Raw genomic sequence first — 24462 nt, 5'->3', positions numbered from 1 at the left:
ACCACCTGGTGGTGAGTTGGATCAGGTGGCGGGGGAGGACGCTGGAGTGCACCCTGGTGCACCTAAACGTGTAGTGAGGGTGTGCTGGGAACGTCTAGCAGAGGCCCCAGTCCACGAGATCTTCAACGCACACCTCCGGCAGAGCTTCAACAGCATTCTGAGGGAGACTGGGGACATTGAGTCCGAATGGACCACGTTCAGCGTCTCCATTGCCGAAGCTGCTGCATTGAGCTGCGGCTGCAAGGTGGTTGGTGCCTGCCGTGGTGGTAATCCCCGAACCAAATGGTGGACACCAGAGGTGAAGGGAGTCCTATCGGACTTGGTTAGCCTGTGGGACTCCGGAGGCAGCCGACAGGTATCGACAGGCCAAGCGGAATGCGGCTCAGGCAGTGGCTGAAGCAAAAACTCGGGTGTGGGAGGAGTTCGGAGAGGCCATGGAAAAAGACTTTCGGACTGCCTCGAAGAGATTCTGGCAAACCGTCAGGCATCTCAGGAAGGGAAAGCGGTGCTCTACCTGCACTGTGTATAGTGCTGGCGGAGCGCTGCTGACGTCGACTGAGAAAATTGTCAGGCGGTGGAAGGAATACTTCGAGGACCTCCTTAATCCCACTGACACGTCTTCCGAGGAGGAAGCAGAGTCTGGGGATGAGGGGAATGACCCGCCAATTTCCGGGGGCGAGGTCACTGAGGCAGTTAAACAACTCCTTGGTGGCAGAGCCCCTGGTGTTGATGAGGTCCGCCCCGAGTTCCTGAAGGCTCTGGACGTTGTAGGGCTGTTCTGGTTGACACGCCTCTGCAATGTTGCGTGGAGATCAGGGGCAGTACCCGTGGACTGGCAGACCAGGGTGGTGGTCCCCATCTTTAAGAAGGGGGACCGGAGGGTTTGTTCCAACTACAGGGGGATCACACTCCTCAGCCTCCCTGGGAAAGTCTATGCCAGGGTGCTGGAAAGGAGAGTTCGTCCGCTAGTCGAACCTCGCATACAAGAGGAACAATGCGGTTTTCGTCCTGGTCGCGGAACACTGGACCAGCTCTTTATCCTCTCGAGGATACTTGAGGGTGCATGGGAGTTTGCCCAACCAGTCTACATGTGTTTTGTGGACTTGGAGAAGGCATCCCTCGGGGTGTCCTGTGGGAGGTGTTGTGGGAGTATGGGGTGTCTGGCCCATTGCTACGGGCCATTCGATCCCTATACAACCGTTGCAAGAGCTTGGTTTGCATTGCCGGCAATAAGTCGGACTCGTTCCCGGTGGGTGATGGGCTCCGCCAGGGCTGCCCTTTGTCACTGGTTCTGTTCATAATTTTTATGGACAGGATTTCTAGGTGCAGCCAAGTGGCGGAGGGCTTTCGCTTTGGTGGCCTCAGAATCTCATCTCTGATTTTTGCGGATGATGTGGTTCTGTTGGCTTCATCGGGTCAGGGCCTCCAGCTCGCACTGGAGCAGTTCGCAGCCGAGTGTGAAACAGCGGGAATGAGGATCAGCACCTCCAAATCTGAGGCCATGGTTCTCAGCCGGAAAAGGGTGGAGTGCCCACTCCGGGTCAGGGATGAGTTCCTGCCCCAAGTGGAGGAGTTCAAGTATCTCGGGGTCTTGTTCGCGAGTGATGGGAGAAGGGAGCCGGAGATCGACAGACGGATTGGGGCTGCAGCTGCAGTAATGCGGACACTGCACCGGTCCGTCGTGGTGAAGAGGGAGCTGAGTGTAAAAGCGAAGCTCTCAATTTACCGGTCGATCTACGTCCCTACCCTCACCTATGGCCACGAGCTGTGGGTAGTGACCGAAAGAACGAGATCGCGGATACAAGCGGCGGAAATGAGCTTACTCCGAAAGGTGGCTGGCCTCTCCCTTAGAGATAGGGTGAGAAGTTCGGCCATCCGGGAGGGGCTCAGAGTAGAGCCGCTACTGCTCCACATCGAAAGGAGCCAGCTGAGGTGGTTCGGGCATCTGACAAGGATGCCTCCTGGGCGCCTCCTGGGTGAGGTGTTCCAGGCATGTCCCACCGGGAGGAGGCCACGGGGCAGACCCAGGACACGCTGGAGAGATTATATCTCTCGGCTGGCCTGGGAACGCCTTGGTGTTCCCCCGGATAAGCTGGAGGAGGTGGCTGGGGAGAGGGAGGTCTGGGCCTCTTTGCTTAGGCTGCTGCCCGGCCGGATAAAGCGGATGAAGATGGATGGATGGATGGATGGATGGATATACTGCTGAGTTATAAAAAATACTGTTTTCAGAGAGTCAGGACCTTGCTTTTTCTGATAGTAGAGGAGACAGAGCACATTCCACGGGAGCTTCACTCCCGCCAAGGCAGACAAAATAGGGAGCCAAGGCCATAAGTCGGGCTCGCTAGGAGTTAGGAAAATGTGAATGTTTAGGCTTTTATGACTAGGTGGGGGTCAACAGTGGCTATAAGAGTTTGAGTAATGCTCCACCATTTGGAGATCGATGCTGTCTGTGTGCAGTGTTCATCTCCCCACGCGTGTGTTCATTAAAATCATTGTTTGACCGAAGCTCTTCTGGACCATTATTGTTTTTGTGCTCACCCTCAATATCTGAACCCGTAACACTAGTAAGTAGAGTCAACGAACAGAACATCAGCAGCAGTGATGAATGGTTGTTGGATAAAATCTAAAAGTCTAAAAGGCCAACAGAAACTCATTTGCAAATGGCAGGAAAGAGTTTGATAATTACATTCAAGGTTAGTGTCATAGGTCAGGATAATTATCTGGATAAGTATCTGTTCTGTCCCTTAAGTAGGCTACATTAGGTGTGTCCTTGACTGTAATTTCTTGCTCACTTTGGTGTTTCCGTTGCCATGGACAACTACTGGCAGAGAGTCGTACGCCGTATTTCTAACTCTCACTCTGTCCGTTCCAAACTTGAGAAGCACTTCATCTGCCAACAAAAAGGGGAACACAAGACATTTTAGGCCAGATTTTGAAAACTGACATACTACATGGGCAAGAGCTGCGAGGATTTATAACTTATAAACTGCAAATCCTACATGTTCACTGAAAGTAATCCACAGATTGGCGGCAGCACCAACATCGAATGTTGGTTTAAGTGTTTTTTTTGGTTGTTGTTTTTTTGCCACTTAGACATCCAAGACAGAGTTTAAATTATACAGATTCAGAGAATATTCAATTAGAAAATAAAATATCTTTAAATTCTCACCAACAGCCCCGTTCAGGTTTTGAAAAATCTGGCACTTGTGGTCCAAAGTCATATTGAGAGATTCCTGTAAGAACACAAAGACCTACATTTAGCCATCCATAGCCATCCATAATTTAAAACACAGACATGTGTTTTAAATTAAGATGCTGCCATTGGGATTCAGTGGTGCACAGTTTACTCTTGTGGGTCTGTCTTCTCTTATTGCAATAACCACATCCAATTTGAACCTGTTGCCAAGCTGTGGAGCTCCCATTACATTACTAATTGAGACATGGCAGATGTTGATGCAGTCACGATCAAGTCACTGTGCCCGTGGTTAAAAAAACACAATAGAGACATGAACCAAGCCACAGATTTAGAGAATCTTTGCTCTCTTGGCAGGACTTACCCGCTGTAATGGGTCCAGGTATATTTTAGTGTAGAAGAGCTGGTCATCATCATTATCGTGAAGGTTCCACTGTGAAACTATTCTGTTTATGTACGGGGCGTAGCCAATTATTCCTGAAAGTAATAAACAGTGTGAAACACAAATCCAGCAGTAAAAGATAGGGTGAGAAATGTTTACAGGGGTATACATGGCTGGTAGGCTGTTGGTGACAATTACAGTACAACTGCTGGCTCCATGGTGTAGGTCGAAATACTTGGGAAGCCTGGACGTCTTAGCACAGAGTGTGACTTTTGGCAATAATCCCAAGCACACACAAGAAATAGCTAGGGACTTTCTCTTCCCTCAGAGTAATAATGGGTAGTAAGAAGGTTGTAATCTTTATGTTTAGAACAACACAACTTACAGCTAGCTGAGTTTCTGAAACTATATTTGGTGGTATCTTACACACTATAAATGCACATTCTCATGGCAATCTCTACTCCAATTTCCCCCCCCACATCTCTTCTTTTCCTCACTATGTTGCTCAAGGACAGTGACCACAATAACAGATTGCAGGGTTTGGCTGTGTTGCCGGTTTGCTCCATTTTGCATCCTGTCATTTGAAAAAAGCCTCAGACACTGTAAACAAGTCGATGGACAGACATGACATAATCTAAGCGGCAGGAATGATAGAAAAATGTTCAAAAGAAATCATATTTTATGTTTTTAAGCTTTTATTTCTGATAGCTAGTCCACCTCAAATGCTGCGAATTGCATGCCTGTTGGAAACGTTCAGTGTCTTGTACTGCTCTACTAGATGAGGCAGCATAAAACATTCTCAGGAATGAAAACACATAATATGAAACAACAGTTCACATTTTTTACAATATATATGCTTGGACAGACAGGGTTTAATGGCTAAATCCCAGGGATTTCAGGTAATTAGCTTTAACCATTAGTAGTTTTGTTAGTGTGCGTTACCCCTCACTCTACTTAAATAAACACATGCAGTCACACACAAATATAACCCTATCTTAACTGCATCTCAAAAACACTAGACTCTCTGTGACAAAGTATGCATCCAGATGCTATAAAACCTTCCCCAATGGTCACTTGGGCGGTAGCGTTAGGAACACAAACAAAGCCTACAATTTTATACAAACTGTGGCACATTCAGGGGCCCAAGACAAATCCACATGTCATGTCAATGACAATGAATGCTAAAAACAGTCTCTGATCAGTCTGAGACAGCTGGGCTCCAATATGGGAGGTCAGACCACACTGATGACCACAAGGAAGGCAGTAATTCAATGTCCTGAAGAACTGGCAGGATGCAAATGACCAGGGCATGCGGCTTATATATGAGAACATACTGTTTCTTTCTTAAAAATGTCTGCATGAGTGCACATATTCTGAACTGTCTTCCCCCTCTCTCATTTCACATCTTCAGGTGTGTATTCACATCCCCTCATGTAGCAGAGAAGATCATTACTAAAGAAAAGAAACCACAGTATGCCATGGGATTCATCCACCTCCAGTGTACCGCAGACAGGAAATACCTGACGGAGCAAGATTACAAGGAATATATAGTTCACATATAGTTGAATTTCGCAGCAAAAGATAATAATAATAATTAAAAAAACATTAAGTGGTATTATATTTTTTAAAACTAACACTGGGCTGCAGGTCTCGCAGCTTCTCCACCTCTCATAACTGTAGAACACTGAAGGGCCACTGCGGCTTAAATTCCCAAATTCCAGCCAGGCTTACAGGTCTTCAAACTTTGACAGCTGATGGTGGAATTTCAAAATCCCTTTACACACATAGAAACTAGGTGTGTTTACAGTCAAGCATAAAATATCTAGGCACATAACATAGACACAGTGGAAACCATTGCCGTAATGATCCTAATATTGCCTTCAGATTTGCAGCGTCCAGTTGTCCAACACAAGGAACCATTCACCCTAACTAATACATTTTATTCTCTGGAGATGCCTGGATTTTGTCACTTAGGGTAAAACATGGGTGACAGGGTTGAATTAGAAACATTATGTTTACACAGGAGGTGTAGAGCAGCAGCAGAAAGAGAATGCCTTCAGGCAGAGTATGTAGTTGTGCTGAGACTAATATACAATCCCTCTACAGAAAAGAAGACCTCACATCTTTTTGTTCTTTTTTGTGTAAAATGCAAGCTGGTATACAGCTCGTGCAGACAGCTGGGTTGGTTAAAATAGAAGTGAATTGTTTCTGTCAGATGCATGCCAAACACATAATTAAAAAAACAAAGTTGCAATGCTTTTTGTGTAGATGTACCTCTAGGGAAGAGCTAGTCTAGTCTTTTGAACTCACTTTCTTTAACCACAATTTATGGTTACTATTACTCCAAAGTCTCAGAGATTGGACTTTAACAAGTCAAAGCAGCTTTTCATATTCAGAACCCACCTCCAGAGTTGAGGTAGCGTTTCCCAGTGCGGACTAAGGGGTACTTGTCAGCAAGCTGTTTATCTGGCCATACCAGTCCCTCTGCAGCAAATAGCACCTTGTGATTGGCCTGCTGAAACTTCCTGAGAATTTCTTCTGGTCCCCCAGCAAAGATAAGATCATAGCTAAAAGGGAGGAGTGAAAACGAAATGCAACAGATCATTTAACCTTTCAACTTCATCAACATCTTTTATCTTACATCTGACACACCTGCTAGGCTTCTACTTGCCTGAGACTGATAAACATCTCAATGTAAACAGTAGACATTCTTCAGGTGGGAACACTTGTTTAGCCAAGCACTGTGGATTGCACTGCTAGGCATTTCAAAAAATGCTGGGATTTGTCAGCCACCAACACACAAAAGCACTTTAACTGTGCTGACGCATGCATGGCCTATACAGTTCTGGGCCAGACTGAGGGGAAAATGCCCACCTCATTACATAAGCCCCATAGTGACTTGTTTAAAAGTATGCTATTACCCAAAGGTCAGATGTTTTAGTATGTGGAAAATCGTAATATTTCTGGTGATTTTATTACTTGGAGGAGTGAAATCATAACAATAAAAGAGGCGATTCATTTTAGTGACACCATTCCCCAAATAATTGCTTAATAAATATTTTCTAATAGATGTGGCTCTGATGAAGTGTACACTCGTCTGTACTTGTGGGGATTTAACATGAACTAAATCCCATTTTTTATAATAGCTTGAGTTGTGCAATGACAGTTTATCACCACGCCAAGCAAAGCAATTGCAAAACAATAGTAACTATTCATGTAGTTTGTAAACCAAGAAAGGTGCAAAAGACAAATTTGTCCATTAAAACAATTGTCTTTTAGATTTCTTTCTCTGTATTTCTCGTATTTACCTAAACTTACTCAAATGTCTTTTCATGATGTTTAATTAACCATCACTGTAGTGAAATGCCAAATTGTTTTGCTACAATTCCAAACTTTGGTGTGATTGAACACTGTGTAATATTAACTAGTGGATATTAACTACTGGTACCAAGAATTGTTTTAGGTTGCTAGACTCATCAACATAAACTAGCAGGCGAATGTAACCAGTATCTAACATAGCTTAAACAAGGTGTTGGAAATATTCCTTAGAGATTTTGGTCCATATTCACGTGATACCTATATATCCACGATGTAAATATCCCATTTCGAAGATGCTCTATTGTTACCTACTTACCATGAAGTAAGTAGAAAATTTGTCAATAACATTGTCATGATTTGAGCTTTGTGACATGGTGTGTTGCCATCAGAAAATGGGTTCACTCAGTTACAATACTCAGGTTGGCTGTGGCATTTAAATTACGCTCCATTGGTGCTAAAGAGGCCAAGGTATGTCAAGAAAATATTCTGTGCCCCATTACTGCACCAACAACTTGAACCATTGGTAAAAGGGATGTTATTTACACCAAATTTGGACTCTAGTATCTGAATGTTGCACCAGAAATCTAGACATCAAGCATGTAATTAATTTGTTTTCCAAATTTGTTGAACCTTTGCAAATTGTGGCCTCAGTTTCCTGCTTTTTGTTGACACGGGTGACACCCAGTGTGGTCTTCTGCAGCTGTAGTCCAAATGCTTCAAGGTTCAACATTATGTGCATTCAGAGAAGCTATCTTGCAAATCTTGGTTGTTACCAGTGATCATTTCGAGGTTCTGTTGACTCTTCTGACCTCTGGCATTAACAAGGCATTTTCATTCAGAGAACTGCTACTCACTGGATATTTTCTCTTTCTCTGACCTCTATTTTGGACCTCTGTAAGACTCAGACATGGTTGTGTGGGAAAATCCCATTAGATCAGCAGTTTCTAAAATACACCAGCCTGTCTGGCACCAACAACCTTGCCACGTTTAAAGTCACCTTTCCTTCCCATTCTGATGCTCACTTTAAACGTCAGCACATTGTTGTAACCACGTCTGCATTCCTAAATGCACTGAGTTGCAGCCATGTGATTGGCTGATTTGATATTTGTGCTAATGAGCAGCTGAACAATAATAAAGTACCCAGGAAAAAGTGCCAGTCAACGTATGATGAACAGTGCAATTCATAGTGTATTTGTAAATCCAGAACATGTACTGTATATATTGTTTGTCATTGCTTCATTAACATTTTGATTGCTGCAGTAGCTTTGATCCGAGTCAAAGGCACCAAAGAGGAGAAAATACATCTGGACATAGTTATGCAGCAATTACAGAAAACGTGTTATTCTCCTGTCTTATGAATTTAAAAATGGAAAAGCCATTTCTTCCTGTCTTTACAAAGGTGTGAGAAAACACATTTATCAATTTATATTGTGCAACGTGAAACACTGAAGTGATTACTTCTATCTATGCAGGTGTCTTTTTTTAAATGCATGTAGACGTTTTGATTTTGAAAATTCAGCACATTTTTTAAAACGCACAAAAACACAGTGAATTACAGTTTAATGACTAAATTCATCAGAAGACAAAATATAGGCCTGTGATTGTAGCAAAGGCAGAAACTGTCAAAAAACCCAAGGTGGTCTAGCAGGATTATAGATGTTAAATTACATTTAACTGGCTCCTAATCCTCTGAAATGCAGAGGCAGTTGAATATACTACAATCACTTCCTCTAAAAGGAAAAAAAATACATTCCAATTACCTGTTTCAAGGGTGTGACAGCTCTGCACGGCAATTATGGTGAACATTATTCATGTCACATGGTATGGCAAGTATCATCGTCTGTTGCTCTATTTAAGGAAACGTGGCATGCAAAGCTCTTATTATTCTTAACCACTCACATTTACTCAGTGAAACTTTCCATTTGACTGCAAAACTCATAATTCACCTACCTGCATGGGAGAATTATTCTCCTCATGTATTTGGTATTGCTCTATAATAATGCCTTTGCAAGAAGAAGTGGAGCACACGTAAATATGCAGAAACACCTCTCACTCAGGAAATAAGGCTTTCAAAGCAATTATTATGCTCTGTGATTGTGAAAATTAGTTACAATATCTCATTTATAGCTCTACGTAGCAATTAAAGGTGTTTTGCATCTCTTTTTTATACTGAAACAGAAAACATAAATCAGATCAAAGCTGATGGTTAAACAGAAGCTGAGCAACAACAAAAAACTGAAATAATGAAGATAAAGTGTAAGGAAACAAAATAACATGATCAAACAACTCACTCTTTTTCTAATTTATTATCTTTATTCACTGTAAATATCATAATAACAGAATAAAGGCTTTTGCTTGTCTGCATGTCTGTTTCACAAATGTCTATTGGGAATATTCTGCATATCTTACATCTGTCAAGGCTTAGATTAAAATAAATTTAGCCAATCAGAGATATTTTTGATATATTTTCCCATGTAATTAAATGTGTTTATTTAACAGAAAATGAATCTGAATATTAAAGAAAAGGTCAGAAAAAAACAGAACGTACCTATCCACAGAGAGGACAACAAGATCCTCCTGATCAGCCAGAGCCTCCATGGCATTCTTCAGTAGTCTGACTTTTTGCCCTCCACCAATAGAATGACCCACATCGCCGCCCTTCCATGCCTCTCCCATTCCCAACACCTAAAACATAACACACAATGAGTCTCAAAACTGGCTCGACACCAAAAACGGCCTTGCAGTCCTGCCTTGTCTGTCAGTTTTATTTTGTATAGTTTTCAAAAAAAAAAAACAACAACTCCCAAATGCACTGTCAGATTGGTTTAAAGCTGATGGGTTAATATCGCTCAGTTGAAGAGCTTATTACGCTGCGTTCAGTCTACACAACTGCTACAAGATATCAGCCCGCTTATGGCTCGATTTGGAGGACACAGGGAATCATTGTCTGATGGGAATGAAAATGGGAGCGTTGCAAGACAGCTGATGTTTTAATCTTACATAGTGTTTGTGATGAGAACCAGTGTGGCAACCAGAGCATGCAAGCCTTAAAATGTCCCAGTAGACAAAAAAGCATGTTAAGAGTTTTCTGGATTCTTAAATGGCAGTTCCGTCACTTTTGTGAAGTCGATCAGTATGACTAAAGCCTCTGAGAGTTTTTTTCTTCCCAGCTGTGTACAACTGTAAACTGTCTGGTTGCATTCCTTTCCCAGAAACATCCATCTAGCCCTCCTTCTTGATAACAACATGTGCAAAACTGATCCAGGAGCCATGTTTACTCTGCAGCCTGATCCTGTACAACGCAAGTGTGATACTATAATACTATAATAGTTATAGTAGCTAACATAATAACCATCAGTAACAGGTAAAACTCCTGAGATACAATTACATTTTCTTGATATTCTTTTTTTACTAATCTTTTTTATGAGCTTTCTGTACAGAAGTTATCGTATGCATTTTGCAGAAACAATATAAGCAAACACATAATAAGAAACAATACACAAGAAGAACTTAACTTAGTTCAAACCACTAAAATGGATTGTCTTGGCCCAAAAGACTTACAAAGTATCTTGAAAATGTCTGCCTGGAGAACAAAAACAAACTGGTGCAGCACAATTACACGTATAAGCATACAAATGAAGGCAGAGCATGAACTGAACTCTGAGTAAGAAAAAGAAGAAGGAAAAAGCGTTTTTTTTTTTGCAATTGTTTCAACCACAGAGGGGAATTCTGGACCCAGATTAAACGCTATCCATGAATGTTTTTGCAGCTTGCTCCACTCCATTGTTTCCTTTAATAAGTGCAATCAATCCAGGGAAGTTTGTGTTAAAACATTTTGCTGCTGTGTGTGTGAGTGCAGTGCCCTTAACTGTGGATTTGTGAATATGCAGTCATTTCAAAATTTAAAAAGTTTTACCTTCACAGTGTAGTTAAAATAATCAGCAGACCTCATGAAGCGGAGGAAACCATCTGTTTCCTCAGTTGCAACAGTTAAGATGAGCAATTTCTCTGAAAAATAGAAAAAAAAGAACGTTAAATATTCCTAATTTTGACCTTAAGTCATCAAATGCTTTCTTTCCTGTGAAATTACAGGGATGCAGGGATATACTCTTGCAGAAGACATATTAGGTTGCAAAAATTTTGGCTTTCATTGAAGGATATCCACAAAAATGTGTATATTTTTCTAAGGTTAAATATATGCATTGAGATTCCCACTTCTTTGTGGACCATGATCGTTGTAAACCTCAAACCTATGTCAACATACTGGTAACTATTTGGTTAAGCAAACCTATGTCTCAAATTAGGAGGGACTACTGTAGTTTTAGTTTGATCCCAAAACGGAAGTGTATTTTCAAAGACAGACAAAATAATGTCTTCCTTTTTGGGATAGAAGAACTCCCACAAAACCCAGGATATTTCTAGTGGCCTTGAGTGCTGAAAACTGAGGTCTGAAGAAGGGTTAACCAAATGCAAATTTTCACAGTAGTGTGTCTGGATTCCTCAAAAGCTCAACTCACTGAGCTAGTTTTCTCTTATTCTGTCATGTTTTGTAAAACGAGGTGTGTGTGTGTGTGTGTGTGTGGGGGGGGGGGGGGGGGGGTGGGTGGGGACCACACATCTTTAAATCTTTTTCATGAAATGGTATTACAACATAAAGGGGGGAAACTAATTCATTCCTAGCTTACATTTTAAAATGTGCTGTTCTGTGCTAGCCATCAGACAAGCTAACAAAAAAGTTAATGATGCTTTTATGTGGTTTTAAATGACTATTTGAGAACTATTCCTGCTTTTCAAATATGGAAACCAGACTATCCTCTGTTTAATATACAGCACAAAGTTCCATTAAACCCCTGTAAAATATTTATTGGACATTGGCAAGTGGAATTGGGAGTGGGAAAGAGTAGATATCTGGGACTTATAAACGCTTCCACAGGACCTAACTCAAAAATGCAGCCTGCCGGAGAACATAGTTAAAGAGCTTCCATTTCTCCTTTGGAGTGCAAAGTTTAACACGATTATCATCACTGATCTTATTCTTATCTTTTTGACTGCAATGCAAACCTCACTAGACGTATAAAGAGTTAAATTATTAGACAGTACAAAAAGGACATGTTATGACATCACGTTTTCATCTTGAGAGACCTGTTAATCTTGGCCAAATAAATCTTACATGGCTGTCCTTTGATGTGGATCTAAAAAAAAAAGCTGATACAAGTTAAATGGATAAATTTGTTGCTTCAGTTTTATTTCATATAATTTAAATGCAGTTTATGAAACCCTAGTTTTTTAAATGTAATGTTTGTTCAATGTTAAGATACAGAGACCTTAGTTCCTGTCCCAATCCCTTGCCCCATACAATGAACAGTTGGAGGAGCATGGGCTTTTTAAAACATTTGAACAACTACCCTGAAAACAGAAGATTTGTCTGCAAACAAGTGATAGTGTAACTTAAAAAATGTGAAACAAAGGTAAAACAGAGACCCTTTGCTTTTGAAACTTGTTGGCTGCAGCAGTATGGCACAGCTTTTACTCTGAAGGTAAACAGTCTTATTTGCATTTGTGTTGCACTTTTCACATTTTCACTACCATTTTATTAGTAGTTAGCGAGTGTTTGCAGGCAAGTCTGTGTCTTCTAAGCAAACTGTGGATGACTGCAGCACTACCACAGATGTCCGTGAGACCAGTTTCACCTAGCGAGACAGCAGCATTCGGCAATCAATCACTGACTGATCACTAAATAAACCTTTTTCCCGAGTAACCAGTAGTTACCAGGGGCGACAGACCAGTATCTAAGTCTGAGTGACCAAGCAACTGATTTTTTAGTGACAGCCATCAACCTCCAGCGACCCCTCGCCAACTAGTTGGGGTGTACACATGCTTCCCTAGTGACTGGAGGTTGCTAGGGAGACACCAACCAGTCTCTAGGCCTGTTTAACTGGGGACGAACTGACACAGACATACTAACAACTATCTACTACTTCTCACTATGTGAACAAAAAACACAAACAACTGAATATATGTAAACAAACCTCAGAAACTAGTGTAAAATTAAACATGCTGTCAAGTAAGGAACTAGTTCACATGGTAGGTCCTATTCTAGAGCTGTATTTGTCCAGAAACCTCATTGCAACTCTCTTCCATCCCTTTACCATCAGTGTGACTTAGCTTAGACTTAGCTCTCATCTCTGTCTAGTCTGTGGCTCCGTCATCACAGCCATTCCAGTATTAGTGTGACGTAAAAGTCCTGATAGAAAGTGGAAATAATGCCCTGTCTTGCTTTTTCCAAACAGTTCCAAATGCTAAGAACCTGCGAAGAAAGAGTTTCACATCAATCGCTGTAAAGAGGCAAGGGATGACTATTCTGAACCACAGGTGTTCCCTGTTGTTGTTCTTGGGGCGATCGTGGCTCAAGAGTTGGGAGTTTGCCTTGTAATCGGAAGGTTGCCGGTTCAAGCCCCAGCTTGGACAGTCTCGGTCGTTGTGTCCTTGGGCAAGATACTTCACCCGTTGCCTACTGGTAGTGGTCAGAGGGCCCGGTGGTGCCAGTGTCCGGCAGCCTCGCCTCTGTCAGTGCGCCCCAGGGTGGCTGTGGCTACAATGTAGCTTGCCAGTGTGTGAATGTGTGTGTGAATGGGTGGATGACAGGTTGTGTAAAGCGCTTTGGGGTCCTTAGGGACTAGAAAAGCGCTATACAAATACAGGCTATTTACCATTTCTTGGCTTGAAGCAAGAAGATGTTGGAGCACAGTGCTGCCAGGGGATGATGTTTCCAGCAGCTGAGAAACACATTTCTCATACCGCTCTATAAAACAGGTTATTTAAACGGTTGCAGGAAAGGGTTCTATTTTGCCCATTTCCCTAAACTTGGCTGACCTGTGAGACACAGAGGCAAAGCTGATGTCTCACAGGCAGGGCTGGACTGGGACAAAAAATCGGCTCGGGCATTTTGACTAGAGACCGGCCCACCAAAAATGTGACGTCATTCAGGGGTAAAACCGCAAAGGATTCTGGGAACTTGTGGCAAGCAGTACTAGTGCATGCAGGCTTTCAATTGAACTCAGTTACACAGCGATAAAAAGAAACACAAAAAATGGCAAGAAACTGTTGTATTATTAAGTACAATAGCAGGTGTTGTGCCAAAAAGTGATTGTCTGCCAAAAACTGATTTCCGGTATTTGCCAAAAACTGATTGCTTGTATTTAAATTGCTATAAGTAACTTGTTGGGCTATAATATGTGAAACATATGTCAAATGCATCCCTCATGGATGACATAAAGTCCTGCATCCGACCTCCTCGGCTGTAACTGGTCCAGCCCAGAGTTGATCATGACCAATTGGCCAATCCAACACCTTTCATTATTTATACCCTTCCAAAAAAATAAAATAAAAAAAAATCGATCGGAACCATAAAAACAAAAAATCGCCAGCGGCCCACCGGGCAAATGCCCGGTATGCCCGATGGCCAGTCCAGCTATGCTCACAGGTCAGCCTGGTTAGGTATGGGGATAAAAGAACAGACTTTCAGACTGTGTACCTTGGAAGCTAGCCATAGTGTTGCAGACAGAAAAGGCGCACACAAATATGTTTTGGAAAAATTCCAAAACCTCCATGAAATGTCTCTTTTAGTTGTGAGCTGTGATTACAGCCAGGGGAAATGTTTAGTATTTCTTTTTGAAATGAACTCCATTTGTTTTTTCTGCACACACACACACACACACACACACACATAAACTCAAGACTTCAAGAAGGTTTGTTTGTATTTCTACAATGAAAGATAACAGGGTGCTGCATATTGTGATATCTGCACGGTGACATCTATTTTCACTTCGAAGAGCTGTGCTTCAGTACAGTATATACTCTGAGAAAAAAAAGAAAAGAAAAACAGTGACTTTCCTGTTATGTCAGTGAGACATTTCCCATGAGGAAGAAACGCACTGACAGCTAACACCAATTACTCCTCTGTGACTCTGGCGTGACCTTTTGGAACCACATACTTCACTCCTGTCATAAACATGGAGACCACATGAGTGCATCCCAACAAGCAAGCTCCCACTTAAGTATAGCCTGGAAATGCAAACCACCTTTAATTTAAAAGAAATGAGACATACACTTTTATTTCCTACATTCCAAGTGTTTCTTTTTTTTCAAACATTTATGGCAATCCCCTAGGAGTTTCAGTGCCCTCATGTGAACTGTTGATGTTAACCTTGCTTGGATATTGTGAAACTGTCTTCAAATGCAAGCCAAAGTTCCATCAGAAAACTGATGGACCAAGCCAATTTGTCAGGGAACGTTTGATGGAGACTATTGCTGCTTCAGGAGTCTCAACAAGTTACTAATTCAAGGGTTCACATTTCCAGTCAGCATTTTGGGTAATTATATAATGTGCTCAACAGAAACGTTAAAAGTAAAGCCATTCATGTGTTCCTAGTTTAACCAGCATGTGGTCTGCTATTGTGACAAAGATTAAAACCAGACCACATTTTGCTACCAATTAATGCAGAAATCCAGGTAAATCTGCCTATTTCTAGGCGGAGACATTTAGAGGACTTGTTCACTCTTCATTATTTAATGGAGCAACAGCACTGTCATATTAGATTAGTGCAAGCTTCAGGGATAGGGCTCCATAAAATTATTACAGACTATTAAATTATAACAGATTATAACAGTGAAAAGAAATAGTTCAATCATTCATCTAATCTAGCTATACCATCTCACTTGTTTCCCCCAAATATTACATTTTCTTTTAGAAATAAATATCCTTTTATGCAACATTCATAACCTATATTATTCATGTTTAATATAATAATGATAGCTACTATAGGCTTGGTTTAGACCAGGGCTAGGCAACTCCAGGCCTCGAGTGCTGGTGTCCTGCAGGTTTTAGATGTGTCCTTGATCCAACACAGCTGATTTAAATGCCAAATGACCTCCCCAACATGTCTTGAAGTCCTCCAGAGGCCTGGGAATGAACTATGATCCAGGTGTGTTGACACAGGGTGATATCTAAAACCAGCAGGACACTGGCACTTGAGGCCTGGAGTTCCCTAACCCTGGTTTAGACCAACTAAATAACTGGGTGATGAGCTAGCGCAGGGGTGTCCAACTCCAGGCCTCAAGAGCCGGTGTCCTGCAGGTTTTAGATATCACCCTGGGTCAACACACCTGAATATAACGATTACTTCATAATCAGTCCTCTGGAGAACTTCAAGACATGTTGAGGAGGTCATTTGGCATTTGGATCAAGGACACATCTAAAACCTGCAGGACACCGGCCCTCGAGGCCTGGAGTTGGACACCCCTGAGCTAGGGTGTTAATAGAAGACACACTTCCTTCATTATTTGACTTAACCCCAGGGACTTTTTCAGGGTAATAGAAATACACATCTCCCTTTGTTTTTTTGTCTAACACTAATTTTGAATCTTAGGGCAACTGACCAGGAGTCCTTTGATGTGTTTTTATGCAAACACCATAATCACACCCATAATGAAGCATAATTGAGCGGCAGATGGTAACACTTAAAAGGGAGGTTTTCATACAGCTGTGATTTTAGAGTTTTGGTGTCTAGTCAGGGTAAACACAGCGTGTTCTCTTGTCAGTAGTGTATGAACAGCCCACAGGAGGAGAGGAATGTAGCTCATACAGTGCTGCTGAAACTCTTCTCCAAAAAAGGCATGGACGCCAAGTGGTCTTTCCTTTGCACTTTTCCTCTGTACCACATGGGGCTCAGCCGTCTAGGTAAACTTTCACACTTGGATGAGCAAAAGTTCTGACTCACTGGCTGGGGCTAGGCTTAAGTAAGCATTTCTTGCAGAAAGGAAAGTGGTATCATGGGAATGTGCCCTGGCCGGCACATAAGGATAACAGGATTCTTTTTGATGAGATGGTCCTGGCCAGTGAACACAAGCCTTAGTTCTATTTTGGTCAAGTAAGTAAAGATACTTCGCAAATATTGCAGTCAATGACCTACACTTATTTTATCTGCATTTACTGGCTTGAGGACGCTGTTCATGTCAACGAGAAACAATCGGCCTCATTCACAGTCTGCTGGAATTGGTCCATATTAACCAGAGCATGATGGCAAGAACAAGAGACCTACTGAGCTAGAAAGGGAATTCTTATAACCTCATCCAGAGGTCATTTCGATTTTCATGCAAGAATTTCAAAGTGAACTTTCAGATATTCTTGCAGAAACTCCTGAAAAGCCAGTCTGTGATGTAAATTTAAATTTAATTAAGGTCTGTGTTGACTTCCTGCATTTCTGAGTATATGGAACATGTTAAGAAACTGAGTATAATGGATTTCTAAAGATTCCTCTTAATGTATGGCTTTGCTCCTCGTGCATAACCAGAACCTTAACGCTGATTATACTAGCACTTTGTATAGCTGAAACCCTTCATTGTGTTACTTAAAGTAACAAGTCCTTCACATACAATTACCTTTCTTTTAAAGGTAATGCTGCTGAAAATATAACTATATAAAAGAAAAGTACAATAGAGAATCATTTGGCTGGCCAAAGCACATTTTTCCTAAGACAAGTTGGAGAAGCAAGGTTGGTTTGGCAACAAAATATAACATCACTGTTTTAAGGACCCAACCAAGTTTTAACATAGAGGACTACTTTTGGCATGCTTCTAAAATGCACTGAGACATGCTTGGAGGAAGCTTTGTTCTGAGTGCATGAAGGAAGATTAGCCCCAAGGCCATACCGGTGCTGGGAAGTAACGGAGCTATGCAAGGTGTTCTTGGCATTAGTCATTGGAAACAGCGCTTATCTTTGTCTACCATGACATTCCTCAGCATTATTAAAATTTTTCAGATAGAAGATAACGAGGTTGTTGTATTTTCTTGTGTGCTGCAAAGCTAACTCCAACCCTGGAAGAATGTATACTTCAGCTTCTGATGAATGAATATTTCATCACTTGTATCAGTTGCCAAAGTTACCGAAATTATTCAAATTCAGCCATCACAAGAATCTGCAATCAGCCGGCATCCCAGCTGAGATACCGGGCCACAGCTGGAATGAGAAAGGTGTTGATCTGAATATCAATGCAAACTTGGTTATTTAACTCACCCACATGATTAAAAATGCCACACAGTGGCTGTGAAGGAGACTAACACAGTGTTAGTCAGTCTCCTTCAGAAGGCTAGTAAATTTGGTTTAACACATTGAAGGGACAGAGGACATGAAGAAAATGTTCAAAGCCAATCTTTACTAGACATTTCAAAACCTTTGTTTGAAATGTGAGAGAGTAGGGTATTTTTGAAGCTTTATGACTTGTGTATATTGATACTGATAACTTGGCACTGATAAAAATTAGAAAATGATGACCATATGAATGTGTACAATATAAGAAGAATACATGTACACAAAAATGAATGAACTCTTAAACTGTTAATCCCTGACATTTACATCCCTTCATCTCTAAGTTTTCAGATACACATAAGGCATACTACCCAGCCCACAGCTATTTTGTAAGGCTTTTTCCAGCTTTGGAAGATTTAGAATTTTAATGTGACCACAAAGAGGCTTACGCACAAAAGTTTCACTTTTCATACTGAAGCTTGCAGACACGAGGACATTACTTTTAACCTGTGTGTAGCCTTAGAGGATAGGCAAGGCATTAGTAAACCTTTTTGCTTACAGAATTGATGAAACAAGTCTTGTTTTTGTTGTCTACAACTAAAATAAAGAGTTTCTTTTTTAGTGACTACCAGAGTCACCATAAATGATAAAACACACTATTTCCATAACACAAGAGCCACGGAGGGCATCCACAGAAACGGCTGTGTTTTCAATTACACATTTCAAACCACAGGCACTTCAGGCGTAGGATGTGGCATGATGTCACCAACAGTGGGCCAGGAAACAATTTTTGTAGTCTCGTCACACATCATTTTGAATCAGGAATAGCTCATTACCTTTCCTTACACAAACAAATAAAAACTAGAAAAAAAAAGCTAATCTCTCATCTAGGTTTTGTCGTGCTGTGACAGTTAGGACAGTAATTTTCTCTTCTGCCAAAAAGCTGGTTATACTATAGACTTTCAGTAATGAAAGGAACACATAGTCCAGTTCAACATTATGCACTCGCAGGTTAAGCGCTCAATCAATGTGCTGATGTATTCTGTGTTGAATTGCTGTATAAGGAATGACAAACACAACTTAGGTCTCAATCACATTAGAGTAGAAATTGAATGTCAGCCTTTGTGCAACCAGGACAAATGTGTAAGTGATGTTTTTTTTTTTGTTTTTTTTTTTTGCTGTTTTAGACTGATTACAACCAGCTGGTTGTCCAGAGGTTGAGCATGCAAAATCCTCAACCTCTGTAAGCTCAGTGCAAGGCAATCTGTCTTGGTCCAACTCAGACTCACTACAATCACTCAATCAGATTGCGGAAGGCCTCCAATTAATCGCCACATGTCAATATAAAGCTGTTAACAGGACTTTATATGTGTGTTAGACTAATGTCTTACTGTTGCAACGTGTTAGGTTTAGTGTTAAATTAACATGCACAATTCTCAGTCTGACAATTTGTTTGAGACACTCACAGCCAACACAACAATGCAAACATGCCAGGATTACATCCCATCTCCACTTGAGTAGTTGTGCCATTTAATTTCAGTATTTAATAAGACATACCGTAATGCAACAGTACAAAATGCTTTTAGTTTAAAGAAAGAATTAACATAACGCTGCAGTAGATTCCTAAGAAAATACTTGCTTTGATTTCAGATTTTCTCCTACTTTCCTGGATAGTAGTGTTTACAGTGATTGAGTCTTTCTTTTTACCCAAATCTGTAAATATCTGAACTGGGAAGGAGGGGTCGCCAGCAGAACTTCAAACTTTAAGAGTTAAGAAACATGTGAAAATTAACCTGTAACGTGTTTTCCAGCAATGAGTGTCGGCCCATCATGCCTCCAGCATCATCAGCGGCAAAGCCAACGAACTGTGCTTGAAATATTTCTTCAGAGATGCCCTCATAGCAAGGTTTTCTACCAGTGCATAAATTCAATTAGTTGTACGTACTGCAGAAAAACCAAAAGATGTAAACATTTAGTTGTGTGGCAACGTAACAGTGACTTCATTACCAAAGATGGCTCAGGATTTGATGGGCAAATTATATTTTATGTTCTTCTACACATCATATATATCAGCGGTTAAACATAGATTTCAGGTTTGCATAGAGGAATAATTTGTAATAAACCAACAATACAGAGTCCCAAGAAATTTCTAACAGAAGAATTCACCCTTATATCATAATTATATTGATTCTCTCTCAGTTTCCTCTCATTTGTCAGAACTGTCAAACAGTTTTCAGAGAGAAAAACGGGCATTAAATTTGCTTCTCTTGCTGCACCTGGAAAGAGAATGAAATGATTTGTTTAAGGCAAACAATGAGCGGGTCCCTAAGAGCATGGGTTGGCTTCTTCTCAGCTATGGAATTTATTTTAACAAGAATCAATGATTACTCACATAAACTGAATCACTGCCTCATTAAATAGCACAAACATGGCTTTACTTTTGAATTTTTCTTTTTTTAAATTGGTTTTGTTGTGTATCAATTACTTAAACCAACATTATAATCAACTACAAAAGGCACTTGATGAGCACATCCTTCACCCAGACTAATGACTTATCCTGCAGTTTTATGAAATACAAATCAAAACTTAATGTACTGTCTCATTGTTCATGTTCCACCTTGATCTTTTCAGTTTTGTTAAATTTTGCAGAACAGCAGGAATGCACATGAGCATGTCTCTGACTTTGTAGCATAAATAAATAATAACTAAAAAAGTTTTGTTGTTTTTCTCTCTACTATAAATGCATTATAATAATGACTTTCAGAGGCAAAGTCTGCAAACTGGCCCCGATGTCTAAGTTGTTGGCAGGCGAAGGTAAATTTTCCAGCCTCAGTATTTTTGACAATCTGGCCAATATTACTACAATCTAAATGAGTCCTGAAATTTTGAAGAATATGCAGGAGTCTGAAAAGTACTGCCTTTTCATTCTTTTCAGCTGCATCAATATAAGTTTCAGCCAGCATGTCTTTTGTCAAAGACCAACAGCTGCTTGATTCCCAGAAAGCCATTTAAAATGACTTAAAATAATTGATTATTTGTACAATAGGGAGTGTTTCGACATTTTTAAAGTGTCATTCGCTTTCAGTTCTCCTTGAGAACTGTGCTTCTTGCAGTTTTCATGTATCTATACATTTACAAGTTAACATAAAATCCTTGGGACACAGCAGAGAGAAAACAAGGCAATGCAAAAAAGCAGACAACACAACACATATTTGGCTGAAAAGAAGGCATGAAACCAACCTTGTGGTGGCATAGTGACAACGTTCTAAGGCATGATTACAACCTTGGCTTGGCAACAAGGTTTGTTAAGTTTTTTAGACTGGAATTACAGGCAATAGAGAGCGCTATTATACAGTATATAAGGCATGGACAACCTTAGGTGGGGTTTCCTTTTCTTCTCTATAAAATGCTGCCTGTTGACACGTCAATGATGTCTGGGAAAGGGCTGAGAGATGCATTGTCCATGGAATAGGGGGACAGAGTACAAGCCATGAGAAATAGCCTTTAACCTAGCCAGCATTTACTATTAAACATCGGGCATTGCGTCAAATGAAATGATACTTGTGTGTGTGTGTCTGTGGGTTAAATGTAATCACAATAAGCGGCTACAATTTTCACTGCATACTTTACGTTCAAACTGGATAAGAGTTGGGCCAAGGAAAATGGACAAACATTGTTCTGATAGGAAGCCTGTCAGAGGTTAACAGTAGGATGGTTATTTTAAACTATGTGTTGCAGCAAACTATTCAAACTTGGATTAGCAAGACCTGCATGTTGAATCCAATGCTCCGTCCGAAGTTTCACACAGTCATTCAAACATAAGTGAAAGGCTTCTTTCAGACTGCTGGACAGTGGGGGTCTACGCAGCCCCAATTTTTGTAACTTTCCAAAACGGACAAACCAGACAGCCATGTCCGTTGTTCACCATGAGTGGCCAGGTGCACACTGGTGAGAAATGGGCAGAGCAGTAAATTCCTCCTCTTCTACTGAACCCTTTTCAGTGCTCAATCACACCGTTTGCATCTTGTGCTACAACCAGTGTTTAACGAACACCTAGGGACTTAGGGTCCTTTCATTGGTGCCTTATTAGCTACCATTTCTACTTTTACTTAAACAGTGGTGACACCTTGTTCTTTCATAGCGGGCATTTGATTTGAAGTTGTTCTAATGAAACATATTTATGTTCACCTGGCAAACACACAACTACCAAGGTGTTGACACCCACCCTTTCTCTGGAAAAGTTGCCTTTCTGCAAAATACTCATCGAGTTGATGCCAGGCAGAACAAATGTTTCTCATGGCCTTTTCTTCCATCTAATGCATGCCTGGAAATGGGTGACTGTGTATTAAATACTTAATTGCACCCAAATAGAGTTACTTTATACTTTTCTTATGTCCTTCAGATGCTTAAAAGAAAGGCTTGCAATCATCCACTACCATGTACTGAATCTTTAGCGTAGAACTTCCCAAAACTAAAACAGCTTTGAATTCCTTCCTAGTCCTTTTCATTTAATCACTTTAGTAAGCACCACCTTTACATACAATGTGTAAAATGAAATGTCCAGTGCTCTCATTCTAAATGACTTTGTAGAGTTTACAGTTTACGGGTTCAATTTTAATATTAGTCATGGTTTTTGAAAGTTTGCTTTCTGTCACAAATTTAGCCAACATATTGCATCAGTTTAGTCATCGATGGCTTTCACAATAAAACATTATATCCCTCGTAAAGTTAATGTGGCTACTGTGTGGAAGGTGCTCGGTTAGTCCAGAGCAGATGACAAAACAAGCCTGTAGAGACTGAAAGCAGCTGTTGTGTCCTGATAGTCAAATCTCCCAGCAAGATGCATCATTTGAAAGGAATCAGATTTCCAGATTTAACTAAAACACAAGCCACAACATCTGCTCATGTTGTCTATAGGTTTTACAAGGTGCTCTGTGACTATGGAAGAAGTCATGCTAAACGGGAATAATATGAGGGTAATTTAGAGCAGTTTAACGACAGCTACGTGTTAGAAGAGGGTGGATTTCCCCCTCCCAAAGTCAATAAAAATGTGACATGATTTGCTTCAAGGAGCTTAGCCCTTTACATCAGAATAAAGCCTGTCTCAAGATCTGAGCAGTGTTTGGCTCTGTTCCATAAACTTTAAATTACAACACGTTTACGGGCGTTTCTCTGTATCTCAATAATTGCTTGTTTGCTGTATAATAAATAAATTAATAAATAAAATGATATACTCGGGGATTTCACTCGGATCTAAGTCAAGACAAGATCTAAGTTAAGTCAATAACGGTTTGAATTTTTAGTCTAGTTTAGTTTAGTCTTTTAGGGGAAACTAGTGAAATCATCAAAGACTCCCGCAATTGGTTAGTTATTTCTCGCAGTGAAATTTACAGCCTGACATCTTTATAAAAAGCCAGCGCTGTGTGCAGCCAAACAAATAAAAACAGGATTGTGAGAAACCGCAGACGACTCTTCTGTCAAGCAACATCATGTAATTTTACGTTCCGACATATGTCGCGCTAGACATATTCACTTTCCCACACAGGGAGCCGCAGGCATGCAACCTGCGTCTCATGTAGACATCATGTAACCGGAAATTACAGCCAGAAAAATAACCTACACAACTTCGTATTTGCACAGTTGGCATGACAACTCAGACGCAGGAAAATACAGTAACATGTAAACGCAGTAAAATGTGATGTAGCCAGTGGCGGTGTCAAAGTAGCCATATTTGCCTGTATCTAAACAAGAATAGGAAGGAGTGAAAGTTTTTGTTTTGTTTTGTTTTTTTAATCGTTTCTTACCTTTAGGAATTGGCACAGGGGCTTGAGGAACATCACTGGACAAGACAGAAGTTGCAAACTTGATCCAGCATGAAATCACTAAAAACATGAGGTATTCCATCTCTGCTATAGTGCGTGCTCCAGGTCAGACAGCTGGGTGACCGACGGGGATATTAACTCCCAGCCCGGTAGCAGTGGTCAAGATCAGCCCAGGAGGCTCGTACGGTTGGTTCTCGCGATAATACAATTAATAAGGGGGGATTTAGAAAAAAAAATCAACGAGTAGTGTGATTTCTGGTTGGGAGCCTGTAACTATTCTTTTAGCTCTAAGGAGCTGTCGTATAAGTGCTACAATTCAGGGAAATTAAATAGCAACAGGCGTGGTTCCTTAATTGCAGCTGCAGCTTGAGTTCCCGGTAAAGCCTATGAAGTGAGACGGTGCAGAGGAAAAGATAACGGTATTCATTCACCCCTGGCACAGGGACGTCCTACGCGAAAAGTGTGAGTAAGCGCAGCTGTATTTGAACCCCGCACCCCGCCGGCTGTTAACTGTCCCTCCTCTGGTCCCCTCCCCCTGAGCACACGGCATCTGGTTGACCAACACTGCTCCCCTTCTGCAGGGAAGTTGAAACAGTTCATTAGTGTAAGCTGTCGAATACCTCAGCAAATATATATATATATATATATATATATATATAT

General features: G+C 41.0%; 1 protein-coding gene across 2 annotated transcripts in view; it reads right to left on the bottom strand.

Moving 5' to 3' along the window:
* Positions 1-24261, bottom strand: part of plod2 (procollagen-lysine, 2-oxoglutarate 5-dioxygenase 2) — a 38769-nt gene extending 14508 nt beyond the window's left edge. For both annotated transcript variants that reach the window (XM_006795091.3, XM_006795092.3), the window contains exons 1-7: positions 23785-24261; positions 10810-10901; positions 9442-9578; positions 5979-6142; positions 3558-3670; positions 3170-3233; positions 2793-2890 (exon numbers count right to left, since the gene is read on the bottom strand). In XM_006795091.3, the coding sequence (XP_006795154.2) occupies positions 2793-2890; positions 3170-3233; positions 3558-3670; positions 5979-6142; positions 9442-9578; positions 10810-10901; positions 23785-23884 (768 nt within the window). In that variant the 5' untranslated portion in view covers positions 23885-24261. The remainder of the gene's footprint in view (positions 1-2792; positions 2891-3169; positions 3234-3557; positions 3671-5978; positions 6143-9441; positions 9579-10809; positions 10902-23784) is intronic.
* Positions 24262-24462: the final 201 nt, after the last annotated feature.

The sequence above is a fragment of the Neolamprologus brichardi genome, chromosome 9 (assembly GCF_056152115.1).
Source record: "Neolamprologus brichardi isolate AB-2024 chromosome 9, ASM5615211v1, whole genome shotgun sequence".
In the NCBI taxonomy this organism is placed as follows: Eukaryota; Metazoa; Chordata; class Actinopteri; order Cichliformes; family Cichlidae; genus Neolamprologus; species Neolamprologus brichardi.
Note: the sequence above shows the minus strand (reverse complement) of the source record. Positions and strands in the feature narration are given on the sequence as shown.